Below are 14,557 nucleotides of genomic sequence, written 5' to 3'. Positions count from 1 at the left end.
ATACATTTATTTCAGTTGACTGATTTCCTCATATGAACTGCAACTCAGTAAAATCTTTGAAATGGTGTTTTATATTTTTGTTCAGTGTATAGATAGTGATATCACTATCTATCTCTCATTTGGCTGTATGAATTTTTAGATATAGGCCTATTGTAAATGTGTATTGTTTTGTCACCATCTTTACAGTACTGCAAAACAAAACACTGTTTTTGGTCACACTATTTGACATGGTCCAATTACATATTTAACATGCCAAATAAAGTGTTGCGTGGTAGTCTTTCTCTTCCTTTGGCCAAAAAGTCTCATCCACTGTTATTGTTAATTGTCCTGTGTAGGAGCTGAGAGAGAATGCTAAGAGAGAAGTATCGTATTCCTTTCTACATGTCTAGAGACTAACCCAAAACCTCTACTCTCTATATCCCTCCATAGGAGCTGAGAGAGAATGCTAAGAGGGAAGTATCGTATTCCTTTCTACATGTCTAGAGACTTACCCAAAACCTCTACTCTCTATATCCCTCCATAGGAGCTGAGAGAGAATGCTAAGAGGGAAGTATCGTATTCCTTTCTACATGTCTAGAGACTTACCCAAAACCTCTACTCTCTATATCCCTCCATAGGAGCTGAGAGAGCGAGTGCTGAGAGGGAAGTATCGTATTCCTTTCTACATGTCTAGAGACTTACCCAAAACCTCTACTCTCTATATCCCTCCATAGGAGCTGAGAGAGCGAGTGCTGAGAGGGAAGTATCGTATTCCTTTCTACATGTCTAGAGACTTACCCAAAACCTCTACTCTCTATATCCTTCCATAGGAGCTGAGAGAGAATGCTAAGAGGGAAGTATCGTATTCCTTTCTACATGTCTAGAGACTTACCCAAAACCTCTACTCTCTATATCCTTCCATAGGAGCTGAGAGAGAATGCTAAGAGGGAAGTATCGTATTCCTTTCTACATGTCTAGAGACTTACCCAAAACCTCTACTCTCTATATCCTTCCATAGGAGCTGAGAGAGCGAGTGCTGAGAGGGAAGTATCGTATTCCTTTCTACATGTCTAGAGACTTACCCAAAACCTCTACTCTCTATATCCCTCCATAGGAGCTGAGAGAGAATGCTGAGAGGGAAGTATCGTATTCCTTTCTACATGTCTAGAGACTAACCCAAAACCTCTACTCTCTATATCCCTCCATAGGAGCTGAGAGAGCGAGTGCTGAGAGGGAAGTATCGTATTCCTTTCTACATGTCTACAGACTGTGAAAACCTGCTGAAGAAACTGTTGGTGCTCAACCCTGGCAAACGGAGCAGCCTGGAGGTAAGAGAGTGCGAGCAACACACACTGACACATGCGCGAATGTACTGTCGCGCACACATGCATGGACACAGGCTTATAGACTCAGACACATACCACATGTGCGTGCTCATACAGACATGTAGATAAAATAAATCTCGAGCTTGTTTTCATGGAACTAAAGAAATGTTAAACCGATGGCTTCTAGCCGCTGGAACACTTTGATGTGTTGCGCAGAGTTTTTCTTCTTCTACGTCTTACTCAATCCAACTTGAGCATACAGATGTACAAAGTATCATGTTTTTCACTATGCTGAAGCTGTTTAGTCCTCTTTGTCTCTGTCTGTCCATTGGTCCATCTAACTGTCTGTCTGCCCCTCAGCAAATCATGAGAGACCGCTGGATGAACGTGGGCCATGAGGAGGAGGAGCTGAAGCCTCATCAGGAACCGGAACCCGACTGGAACGACACCAAACGGATAGGTCAGTCACACACGCCCAATATCATAATAGTCCGATTTGGATTCTCTCCCTTCCTCACTTATGGGCTGTTTTGTAACACGTTATATTTTATGAAAAATATCAAAATAATAATATACAATAACGTTATTATTCTTAAGGGAACTTCAGGTGTTACATTGGAAATAGACCACAAATTATATTACTACCCTTTTCATGTCATTCATTCATTGTGTTATGTTCCCTCCTCTCTCCCTACAGAACTGATGATAACCATGGGCTTCCCCAAAGAGGACATCACAGATGCGTTAACGGGACAGAAGTACGATGAGACCATGGCCACTTACCTCCTTTTGGGCAGGAAACCAGCCGAGGTGAGACATGGGCTATAGCCATACCAATGGCAGACTTCACAAACAAACAATTCATATGTATCCTATGGATACGCACATTTAAGACTTATTCCTTTATTTGAAAACCACAAAACGGCAGCTCCACCACTTGGTTTGCTATAAAGCTGAGGGAAGGGGTAACCACACTCACACTGTTTTTAGGAGCTATGGATCAAGGACTGACAGTCCATGAGGTCAAAATTATAGTTTTAACTGTGTTTTAAAGCTATACTTTAGACAGTGAAATAATCACACACAGCGGGCAACTTCCTGCTTACCAGACATCAACAACACCAAAATTCTAATCCACCAAGACTGCCATTATTTCCTATTCCCAATTTACGCCCTCCCTTGAAGCATGGGAAGAGACAAAAGTGGCGGTCTTGGTAGGTTCTAATTTTCTTGTTGATTTCTATAAACAGGAATTCGCCCCACTGATGTCATATTGCAGTCTACCTTTAAGTCTACATGACCACCACGTTATAATGTGTGCAATGACTCTTTTGTTTTTTCAAATGCCCCCCCCCCCCCTCCTTTCATTGGACAGTTTGAGGGGAGCGAGTCGCTGTCCAATAGCAACCTGTGTCAAAGGTCACGGCCCAGCAGCGAGGCCAACAACAGTTCCAGCCAATCGCCAGCCCACTCCAAGGTCACACGCAGCATATCGGCCAACCAGAAGCAGCGGCGCTTCAGCGACCATGGTAAGGACGTCATTGTCGACCATCTTGAATCTCATGGCACAAGACTTGAGTTTTATCACCATTATTACAGAAAATATAGTTATTATAATATATTGGCTAATCGTAGCTTAAGGAGTTATGGATTTTGGCATTTTTATGTCTCTGTGTCCAGTATAAAGCAAGTTAGAGTTAGTTTTGCGAGCCAATGCTAACTAGCGTAATCACAATGACTGGAAGTCGACAGCAGGGCTCTCTCCAACCATGTTCCTGGAGTACTACTGTCCTGTAGGTTTTCACTCCAACCCTAATGTAGTGCCCCTTGCAGTGCCTTCAGAAAGTATTCACACCCCTAGATTTTTTTCCATATTTTGTTGCTACAGCCTGAATTTAAAATGTATTAAATTGAAATTGTGTGTCACTGGCATTGGTGAAGTTATTAATGACACTTTGGATGGCGTATCAATACACCCAGTAAAAAAAAAAAGACAGGCGTCCTTTCTAACTCCATTGCCGGAGAGGAAGGAAACCACTCAGGGATTTCACCATGAGGTCAATGGTGACTTTTTTTAAACAGTTACAGAGCTTAATGGTTATGATAGGTGAAAACTGAGGATGGATCAACAACATTGTAGTTACTCCGACAATACTAACCTAAATGACGGGGTGAAAAGAAGGAAGCCTCAACTGAATAAAAATATTCCAAAACATGCATCCTGTTTGCAGTAAGGCACTAAAGTAAAACTGCAAGAAATGTGGCAAAGAAATTAACTTTGTCTTGAATGCAAAGTGTTATGTTTGGGGAAAACACATGAGTACCATTCTTCATACTTTCAAGCATGGTGGTGGCTGCATCAGGTTTTTAGGATAAAAAGGAATAGAGCTAAGCACAGGCAAAATCCTAGAGGAAAACCTGGTTCAGTCTGCTTTACAACAGACACTGGGAGACAAATTCACCTTTCTGCAGGATAATGACCTAAAACACAATGCCAAATATACTCTGGAGTTGCTTACCAAGACTGAAATTGAACGTTCCTGAGTGGCCTAGTTACAGTTTTGACTTGAATCGGCTTGAAAAATCTATGGCAAGACTTGAAAATGGCTGGCGAGCAATGATCAACAATCAACTTGACAGAGCTTTTTTTTTTCTTCATCTTTATTAAACCAAGTAGGCTAGTTGAGAACAAATTCCAACTGCGACCTCATTTACAACTGCGACCTGGCCAAGATAAAGCAAAGCAGTGCGACACAAACAACAACACAGAGTTACACATGGAATAAACAAACACACTAGGGAAAAAGTCTATATACAGTGTGTGTAAATGAGGTAAGGCAATAAATAGGCCATAGTGGCGAAATAATTACAATTTAGCAATTAAACACTGGAGTGATAGATGTGCAGAAGATGAATGTGCAAGTAGAGATACTGGGGTGCAAAGGAGCAAAATAAATAAATACAGTATGGGGATGAGGTAGTTGGATGGGCTATGCACAGGTGTAATGATCTGTGAGCTGATGCTTGAAGTTAGTGTGAGAGATAAGAATCTCCAGCTTCAGTGATTTTTACAGTTCGTTCCAGTCATTGGCAGCAGAGAACTGGAAGGAAAGGCGGCCAAATGAAGAATTGGCTTTGGGGGTGACCAGTGAAATATACCTGCTGGAATGCGTGCTACGGGTGGATGCTACTATGGTGACCAGTGAGCTGAGATAAGGCGGGGCTTTACCTAGCAGAGACTTATAGCTGACCTGGAGCCACATATTCTAAGTCAGAACCGTCCAGAGTAGTGATGCTAGACGGGCGGGCGGGTGCGGGCCGCGGGCGGTTGAAGAGCATGCATTTAGTCTCTTGCATTTAAGAGCAGTTAGAGGCCACGGAAGGAGAGTTGTATGGCATTGAAGCTTGTCTGGAGGTTAGTTAACATAGTGTCCAAAGAAGGGCCAGAAGTATACAGAATGGTGTCGTCTGCGTAGAGGTGGATCAGAGAATCACCAGCAGCAAGAGCGACATCATTGATGTATACAGAAAAAAGAGATTGAACCCTGTGGTACCCCCATAGACTGCCAGAGGTCCAGACAACAGGCCCTCCCTCCGATTTGACACATTGAACTCTGTCTGAGAAGTAATTGGTGAACCAGGAGAGGCAGTCATTTGAGAAACCAAGGCTGTTGAATGTGCCGAGAAGAATACGGTGATTGACAGATTCGAAAGCCTTTGCCAGGTCTAAGAATACAGCTGCACAGTATTGTCTCTTATCGATGGAGGTTATGATATCATTTAGGACCTTGAGCGTGGCTGAGGTGCACACATGACCAGCTCGGAAACCAGATTGCATAGCAGAGAAGGTACGGTGGGATTCGAAATGGTCGGTGATCTGTTTGTTAACTTTGCTTTCGAAGACCTTAGGAAGGCAGGGTAGGATAGATATACAGTTGAAGTCGGAAATTTACATACGCTTATGTTGGAGTCATTAACTTGTTTTTCAACCTCCACAAATGTCTTGTTAACAAACTAGTTTTGGCAAGTCGGTTAGGACATCTACTTTGTGCATGACAAGTAATTTTTCCAACAATTGTTTACAGACAGAGTATTTCACTTATAATTCACTGTATCACAATTCCAGTGGGACAGAAGTTTACATACACTAAATTGACTGTGCCTTTAAACAGCTTGGAAAATTCCAGAAAATGATGTCATGGCTTTAGAGGTGTCTGATAGGCTAATTGACATCATTTGAGTAAATTGGAGGTGTACCTGTGGATGTATTTCAAGGCCTACCTTCAAACTCAGTGCCTCTTTGCTTGACATCAAGGGAAAATCAAAAAGAAATCAGCCAAGACCTCAGGAAAAGATTGTAGACCTCCACAAGTCTGGTTCATCCTTGGGAGCAATTTCAAAATGCCTGAAGGTACCACGTTCATCTGTACAAACAATAGTACGCAAGTATAAACACCATGGGACCACGCAGCCGTCTTAGCGCTCTGGAAGGAGACGCGTTCTGTCTCCTAGAGATGAACGTACTGTGGTGTGAAAAGTGCAAATCAACCCCAGAACAACAGCAAAGGACCTTGTGAAGATGCTGGAGGAAACAGGTACAAAAGTATCTATATCCACAGTATAACGAGTCCTATATCGACAACCTGAAAGGCCGCTCAGCAAGGAAGAATCCACTGTTCCAAAACCACCTTAAAAAAGCCAGACTACGGTTTGCAACTGCACATGGGCACAAAGATCGTACTTTTTGGAGAAATGTCCTCTGGTCTGATGAAACAAAACTAAAACTGTTTGGCCATAATGACCATCGTTATGTTTGGAGGGAAAAGGGGGAGGCTTGCAAGCCGAAGAACACCATCCCATCTGTGTAGCACGGGGGTGGCAGCATCATGTTGTGGGTGTGCTTTGCTGCAGGAGGGACTGGTGCACTTCACAAAATAGATGGCATCATGAGGGAGGGAAATTATATGGATATATTGAAGCAACATCTCAAGAGACAGTCAGGAAGTTAAAGCTTGTTCGCAAATGGGTCTTCCAAATGGACAATGACCCCAAGCATACTTCCAAAGTTGTGGCAAAATGGCTTAAGGACAACAAAGTCAAGGTATTGGAGTGGCCATCACAAAGCCCTGACCTCAATCCTATAGAAAATGTGTGGGCAGAACTGAAAAAGCGTGCGCGTGCAAGAAGGCCTTCAAACCTGACTCAGTTACACCAGCTCTGTCAGGAAGAATGGGCCAAAATTCACCCAACTAATTGTGGGAAGCTTGTGGAAGGCTACCTGAAACGTTTGACCCAAGTTAAACAATTTAAAGGCAATGCTACCAAATACTAATTGAGTGTATGTACACTTCTGACCCACTGGGAAATGTGATGACAGAAATAAAAGCTGAAATAAATCATTCTCTCAACTATTATTCTGACATTTCACATTCTTAAAATAAAGTGGTGATCCTAACTGACATAAAACAGGGAATTTTTACTAGGATTAAATGTCAGGAATTGTGAAAAACTTTGTTTAAATGTATTTGGCTGAGGTGTATGTAAACTTCCGACTTCAACTGTATATATTTAATTTTCAATACATTTGAAAACATTTCTAAAAACATGTTTTCTCTTTGTCATTTTGGGGTATTGTGTATAGATGGGTAGGGGGGATATTTTAATCCATGTGGAATAGGTCAAGGGGTATGAATACTTTCTGAAGGCACTGTAATTAGCTGGTTGAGCTGAATCAGGGGGTTGGATTAAAAAACCTACAGAAGGGTAGCTCTCCAGGAACAGGGTTGATGAGCCCTTGTCTACAGAAACAGATAGCATGCTAGCTGTTCCCATAGAGTACCGCAGTATAAGTCATAATAACCATAAAACCTAGCGGTCAAACAAGGAAATGGTTTCATTCATCTATCCCATAGTGGATTTTAAAAACACTTAATATAAGGACTGTGTTTCGTGTAGGCTTACCCTGGCGTAATGTTTTGATAACGGTGTAAATCTCTCTAGGACAAGGTGGCTTTTATCAATATATTCGCCTGTATTTACCCCCCCAAAAATGACATTCTAATCAGCTGCTAATGTGGTTATCATAAAGAACTACAAATGCCATGGTGATCTGGACGAGACTGATGAGGCAAAGTTAAGATTCTTTGGATTAACTATCTTTTAGCTAAATGTAGTAATGAATAAATTGGCTACATTTCTTTCAATTGGCAATTCTGTGAAATGTCTTGTGCAAGTTTTAAATGGACACTACCAAAGGGGACACTACTAGCGAAGGTGTCAGCTAGAGATGACGTGCATAGGCATGCAGGGATTTGTAGTCTTGCATGTTGTCTACTTTGACGCTAATGAGTATTTTCGAATCTGAGAGTAAATGGAATGTATTGATAAGTCATCTTGTCCGAGAGCAATTTACATCGTTATCAAAAACGTCACGCCAGGGTAAGCCTATTGTAAGTGTTTCTAAAATTCTCTATGCTAAAAATTAATTGCGGGAAAATGATTGGAATCATTTCCCTGTTTGACTACTTGGTGTTATGGGTATTATGACACCTCCACTGTGGGGCTCTATAGACTTCCAGTCATTGTGCTAACGGTAGTTAACAAATGGCAACTTCCTTCAAACGGAACGAGTTCATCTGACTCTGGGAAAGTAGATGGCGCTTCATTGCCAGAATCCTGAAATATCCCTTTAAGTTGAACTGATTAGCCTAAGGACGTAACCTTTACACTTGAACAGTGTGCGACACGTGCAAGCAGAGCTTTCTTTACATGTGGCCTACTATAGTACATCCAATGGACATGTTGAATCACTTAACACCAGTAGGAATTTTAGGTGGATGCCAGTCAAATAAACATACAAATGTAGTTTCAACTATCATTATTATATAAATGTTCTGCATTGACTGAAGTTAAATGATATTTGCCCTAACTCTGCGGATACCACAATGGGACTTCCTTGTTAAATAAAAAAGAATAAAGTCCGTACTGTCATGTCATTGCTCTGTGGCTCCTCAGTGGCGCCCTCTATCCCCCCGTCTATGTCCTACACCAAGCGGGCGCAGGCCAACAGCGTGGAGAGCGACAAGGGCGATGCCGCCCACAAGCTTGGCACGGCCAGTTCCAAGGCCGACGTGCCCACCTCGCCGCTGGTGGCACAGGAGAGGAAGAAGTCATCCACCGCCTCAGGGGTGAGGGATCAAAGTGCCCTTTGGGGGGCAAAATACTATGCAGGATATGTTTTATCATATTCAGAGGGCTACGGTTTCAGCAGTTTCTGCCTCCAAATAAGCAGGGGATGACTGGCACAAAGTAGTTTTCTATCCCAAAACGTACAGGAAAGTTAGTCGTTCCCAAAGCAATTTAGAACCCGTCAGACTAGACTGTCATAACTAGTCACTAGATGGTTAGCTTCCATTATGGTTTTTGTTTTGTGGGACTCTCAGAACAGAAATAGTCTACATTGTGAAAAAAGTTATTGAAGGCTGTGTCTGTGTGCGTGTCTGTCTGTGTGTGTGTGTGTGTGTGTGTGTGACCCACAGAACAGCAACGCTATGACCAGGAGGAACACGTACGTGTGTGAGCGTTCGAGCACAGATCACTACACGGCCATTCCCAATGGCAAGGACAGCAGGTGAGGAGAGCGATGGGGATGATTGCTGTTGATAACGTTTGCAACTTTGATTGCTGTTGACAATGTTTACCTCCCTAAATACATAGGCGTTGGAGTGTGACTAGAACTGACCCTCTCCCTGCTCTTGTCCTCTCTCTACCCCTTTCTTTCGCCTTATTTCTCTCACCATCCTGCTCTCGCTCTCGGTCTTTCGCTGTCTTTCTCTCAGTCTGACTGAGATGTCAGGCTCGGCCAGTGGCTCCTCGCCGTCGTCAGGGGCAGCCTCAGCTGTCCCTTCCACCCGTCCGCGTCACGTCAAGTCCATGTCGGCGTCGGGCCACCCCATCAAGTCCCCACTGCCTCCCATAGACGACAACGCAGAGTACAAGGGGTGAGCTAGGGGGCTAGATAGAGTGAGAGGGGCTCAAGTCCCAAATAGGAAGGGGCCCAAGTTATATGAATACCTACCCTATCTAAATCAAAAAATCGAATCACATTTTATTTGTCACATACGCCGAATACGACAGGTATTTCACCTTAAAGTGAAATGCTTACTTACGAGCCCTTAACCAACAATGCAGTTCAATAAATAGAGTTAAGAAGATATTTACTAAATAAACTAAAGTAAAAAAATCACAAGGTAACAACACATTTACATAACAATAATGAGGCTATATACAGGGGGTACCGGTACCGAGTCAATGTACAGGTTAGTCGAGGTCATTGCTAAAGTGACTATGCATAGATAATAAACAGCGAGTAGCAGCAGTGTAAAACCAAAGGGGGGAGATCAATGTAAATAGACCGGTCGCCATTTGATTAGTTTAGTTGTTCAGCAGTCTTATGGCTTGGGGGGTAGAAGCTGTTAAGGAGCCTTTTGGTCCGAGACTTGGTGCTCCGTTACCGCTTGCCGTGCGGTAGCAGAGAGAACAGTCTATGACTTGGGTGACTGGAGTCTTTGACAATTTTTTGGGCCTTCCTCTGACACCGCCTAGTATATACAGTGAGGGAAAAAAGTATTTGATCCCCTGCTGATTTTGTACGTTTTCCCACTGACAAAGAAATGATCAGTCTGTAATTTTAATGGTAGGTTTATTTGAATATCAACAAAAAATCCAGAAAAACGCATGGCAAAAATTTTATAAATTGATTTGCATTTTAATGAGGGAAATAAGTATTTGACCCCTGTGCAAAACATGACTTAGTACTTGTTGGCAATCACAGAGGTCAGATATTTCTTGTAGTTGGCCACCAGGTTTGCACACATCTCAGGAGGGATTTTGTTCCACTCCTCTTTGCAGATCTTCTCCAAGTCATTAAGGTTTCGAGGCTAACGTTTGTCAACTCGAACCTTCAGCTCCCTCCACAGACTTTCTATGGGATTAAGGTCTGGAGACTGGCTAGGCCACTCCAGGACCTTAATGTGCTTCTTCTTGAGCCACTCCTTTGTTGCCTTGGCAGTGTGTTTTGGGTCATTGTCATGCTGGAATACCCATCCACGACCCATTTTCAATACCCTGGCTGAGGGAAGATTTGACGGTACATGGCCCCGTCCATCGTCCCTTTGATGCGGTGAAGTTGTCCTGTCCCCTTAGCAGAAAAACACCCCCAAAGCATAATGTTTCCACCTCCATGTTTGACGGTGGGGATGGTTTCTTGGGGTCATAGGCAGCATTCCTCCTCCTCCAAACACGGCAAGTTGAGTTGATGCCAAAGAACTCCATTTTGGTCTCATCTGACCACAACACTTTCACCCAGTTGTCCTCTGAATCATTCAGATGTTCATTGGCAAACTTCAGACGGGCATGTATATGTGCTTTCTTGAGCAGGGGGACCTTGCGGGCGCTGCAAGATTTCAGTCCTTCACGGCATAGTGTGTTACCAATTGTTTTCTTGGTGACTATGGTCCCAGCTGCCTTGAGATCATTGACAAGATCCTCCCGTGTAGTTCTGGGCTGATTCCTCACCGTTCTCATGATCATTGCAACTCCACGAGGTGAGATCTTGCATGGAGCCCCAGGCCGAGAGAGATTGACAGTTCTTTTGTGTTTCTTCCATTTGCGAATAATCGCACCAACTGTTGTCACCTTCTCACCAAGCTGCTTGGCAATGGTCTTGTAGCCCATTCCAGCCTTGTGTAGGTCTACAATCTTGTCCCTGACATCCTTGGAGAGCTCTTTGGTCTTGGCCATGGTGGAGAGTTTGAAATCTGATTGATTGATTGCTTCTGTGGACAGGTGTCTTTTATACAGGTAAGAAACTGAGATTAGGAGCACTCCCTTTAAGAGTGTGCTCCTAATCTCAGCTCGTTACCTGTATAAAAGACACCTAGGAGCCAGAAATCTTTTTGATTGAGAGGGGGTCAAATACTTATTTCCCTCATTAAAATGCAAATCAATTTATAACATTTTTGACATGCGTTTTTCTGTTTTTTTGTTGTTGTTATTCTGTCTCTCACTGTTCAAATAAACCTACCATTAAAATTATAGACTGATCATGTCTTTGTCAGTGGGCAAACGTACAAAATCAGCAGGGGATCAAATACTTTTTTTCCCTCACTGTAGGTCAAATGAAGTGCCTAAAGGTAGGGGTAAATTTAGAGTTGAGCAAGGGTATAAGACAATGGAGGGTTGAGGAACTGTGAGAAATGACTTGTTAGGACTTGTTTGGGCCCATTCTATAGGTTCCATTGTTTTTTGACGATACCCTACGATACTATTTCCTAAAAGTCAGAGATGTAACTTTATTTGTATAATGTTCTATTACTACTAATGTCTTGATATTAGGTGAGGGAAGAAATAGGTGATATTTCTAATCTATAATCTTCTTTCTACTTCCTCTTTCCCTCCACCTATTCTTCCCCTCTCCCTCCGCAGCCCTCCCACGGCCTCGCCGTCGGCGCACAGCATCAGCAGCAGCACGGCCGCCACGCCGCCGGACCGCACTCGCTTCCCCCGCGGCTCCTCCAGCCGATCCACCTTCCACGGGGCCCAACTTCGCGACCGCCGCTCGGCCACCTACAACGGTCCGCCCGCCTCGCCCACACTCTCCCACGACACGGGGGCTCTGTCCCAGGCGCGCAGGGGCACCTCCACGGGCATCATCAGCAAGATCACCTCCAAGTTTGTCCGCAGGTCAGTGGAAACGGACGGAAAATGCACCATACCGATATGTTTGCCAAACCTGGGACAAATAGTCCTATGGCCTACCCTGAAGTATTTTAGGTGTGCTTGATTTATCCACAACTGCGTGCAAGGCTGAGCAGAGTTGGCAATTTTGGGCCCATTCTATAGGTTCCATTGTACCGGGCACATCTCCATTATTTAAAAGTATCTGACAATGTATTTGACTCAGGTCTGATATTTACAATACTCAACTGCAGGACTATGGTCAAGTCTATTTCAATTCAGCAAGTAAACTGCAATTACAATTTAGTTCCCGAATTGAAATTATTGAAATGGATTTGACCCCAACCTTGCTACATATCATGTCTCATGTTTCCCTTCCTTCGGGCCATATTTACCCGGCGTTTGCATCTGATATTGAAAGTAACAGCTGCACATTTTGTACTAGTCAATATATCTAGTTCTTTACTCGGGTACCATGTAAGGCACAAGGCTGCTTTGAGCGTGGAGAGGGATAATAGTGTGTGGTTGGGTTCCTCTTTCTGTCAGTCCTGCATCAGGTGAAGTTGACCTTAGACACTGATCTTGGGTCAGTTTAGCATTTCCCACTTAATGGTTGAGGTTAGGATTGGGGGGAGGGAAAGCTGATCATAGATCTGTTCCTAGGGTAAACTTAACCCCGGAGCGCTAAGCCCACAGATGTCGTGTCCAGGCCCTATTCCCCTAGGTGAGCCTGCGGAGAGCAGTCTCTGGTCTGAGAGAGACGTGGGCTGCTTAAAGATATGCTCACACACTTGCAGGACCACACGCAAAGGCACAGACACGCGTACATAAATGCATGCAGTCGCTCTCTCTTACGCGCACACACACACACACAGACACACACACAGACACAGACACACACACACACAGACACACACACACACAGACACACACACACAGAGAGTGCGGAGTCTGCAGTATCTGTGACCGTGCTGCAGTCAGTCAAGGACACTGGGTAAAATGAGCCTGCTTTTCATCACCAGCCTGGGGCTCCACCCTTAGGTCATGACAAACTAACCTATCACACTGCAGCCTGGCTGCATAACTGAAAGGTTCTATACACTCATCGTATGCTACTGTAGCAATCAATTTTATTTAAGATGAAATGTTTTGTTTTTGTTCTTCTAGTTTGTTGAGCGCAATTGTCAATCAGACTTTCCATGTGTAGTAGGTATGAACTGGTTATCAACCAACCAGTATGAACTAGTTGGTTCTTAGTGCCTTCAATCAGCCCATAGTGAAATTAGGGTTATTGCTGAAAAGCATATGTAACGTGTATTTAAGCACATAATTTCTTAATGAAAAATTGGGATCGATTTGCTGACATAGTGGGCCCATCACCATTTGATCGTACATGTCTGCCACGTTATGAGAAAGTCATTGAACAACATTTCCCACAACACCCTTTTCTGTCTTTCCATTTCCATCCATAGTTAGTCACACAAAAAAAATGAACAATTTTATTTGAAAATTACTACTTTAATAGTTTGTTTTTTTAAATTTAGAACTATGTCTTTCAGGGCTGGCCAGAGGTAGGAGCACACAGAATGGTTACCATGTCACACCCCCCCCACAATGACTCACCTCCACACCCTCTCTTCATCGCAATTCCAAGCCCTCTTCAATGACATGCAATCATTCATGCCCTGGTGCCAGCCCCCCCTTCCCTAACCCCTCCCCACCCAAAATCCACTGTGGCGGGGCACTACACCGCTCCGCATTATCCACCCCCCTATCTGACCCTGCACCACTAACAGAGTGAGATTGAGGCTCCCGAGATGCCTTGCCTGTGATGCCTTGGGAGTTTGCAGACCCCTGCACTCACTCTCCGACTTCTTCTTGTTTCGTCCTTTTGGTTTGAGTGTTGTGTACTGTAGATGACTTCAATCATCCATCTCTCTCTCCGTTCACATGATTTCCACATTGTATCATCCTCCGTTTTTAGCTCGCTTGCCAATATACGTGTCATGTTGTTTTTTGGGGCAGTCCTCGCCAGTTGCCTCCCCAGAACGAGTTGAGTCGCGTGGCCGTGTGTGTTCATAGGTTTGACGCCATCCCACCCTCTTCCTTTTCACGTTCACACATCCCATCGTCTGTGTGTACATTGACGACCCCTTCTACTGCTCTGTTGAACTCTGAACTCTGATTGCTTCCCAAAGGGCCACGGTTGAAGGAGAGGCCAGTGGCAGTACAGACCCGCCAAGGTGAGGCATCGACACAGCCGCCCGCAGAAAAAGTAACAACAACCTCGAAATGAAAGCATGACATGTCAATGAGGGTCACTACTAGTCTCAGGATCCAAAGAGAATGTCACCGGTTCACTCTTGTTGTGCTGTTCTTTGTTGCCGTGTTGTGTTATGTGTGTACTTTGTCCCCATGCCCTCTGTCACACAGCGGGGGTGTTTGCGCTTTTTGTGCCTAAGTGGCGTGACCCTGAATACCGTGCTCTTGCTAGACCTTGGTGGGCCATGTGTGTG

General features: G+C 44.0%; 1 protein-coding gene across 6 annotated transcripts in view; it reads left to right on the top strand.

Moving 5' to 3' along the window:
• Positions 1–14,557, top strand: part of LOC139567041 (serine/threonine-protein kinase MARK1-like) — a 95,003-nt gene that overhangs the window by 77,555 nt on the left and 2,891 nt on the right. For 2 of the 6 annotated variants that reach the window (XM_071388472.1, XM_071388473.1), the window contains 9 exons: positions 1,188–1,307; positions 1,665–1,764; positions 2,002–2,114; positions 2,680–2,833; positions 8,319–8,491; positions 8,843–8,934; positions 9,143–9,304; positions 11,790–12,047; positions 14,240–14,284. In XM_071388472.1, coding sequence (XP_071244573.1) covers positions 1,188–1,307; positions 1,665–1,764; positions 2,002–2,114; positions 2,680–2,833; positions 8,319–8,491; positions 8,843–8,934; positions 9,143–9,304; positions 11,790–12,047; positions 14,240–14,284 — 1,217 coding nt within the window. The remainder of the gene's footprint in view (positions 1–1,187; positions 1,308–1,664; positions 1,765–2,001; positions 2,115–2,679; positions 2,834–8,318; positions 8,492–8,842; positions 8,935–9,142; positions 9,305–11,789; positions 12,048–14,239; positions 14,285–14,557) is intronic. The other 4 variants (XM_071388475.1, XM_071388477.1, XM_071388474.1 and 1 more) reach the window with 2 other exon arrangements.

This window comes from Salvelinus alpinus, unplaced genomic scaffold, assembly GCF_045679555.1.
Source record: "Salvelinus alpinus unplaced genomic scaffold, SLU_Salpinus.1 scaffold_40, whole genome shotgun sequence".
Classification (NCBI taxonomy): Eukaryota; Metazoa; Chordata; class Actinopteri; order Salmoniformes; family Salmonidae; genus Salvelinus; species Salvelinus alpinus.
This window is presented reverse-complemented; position numbering and strand designations above follow the sequence as displayed.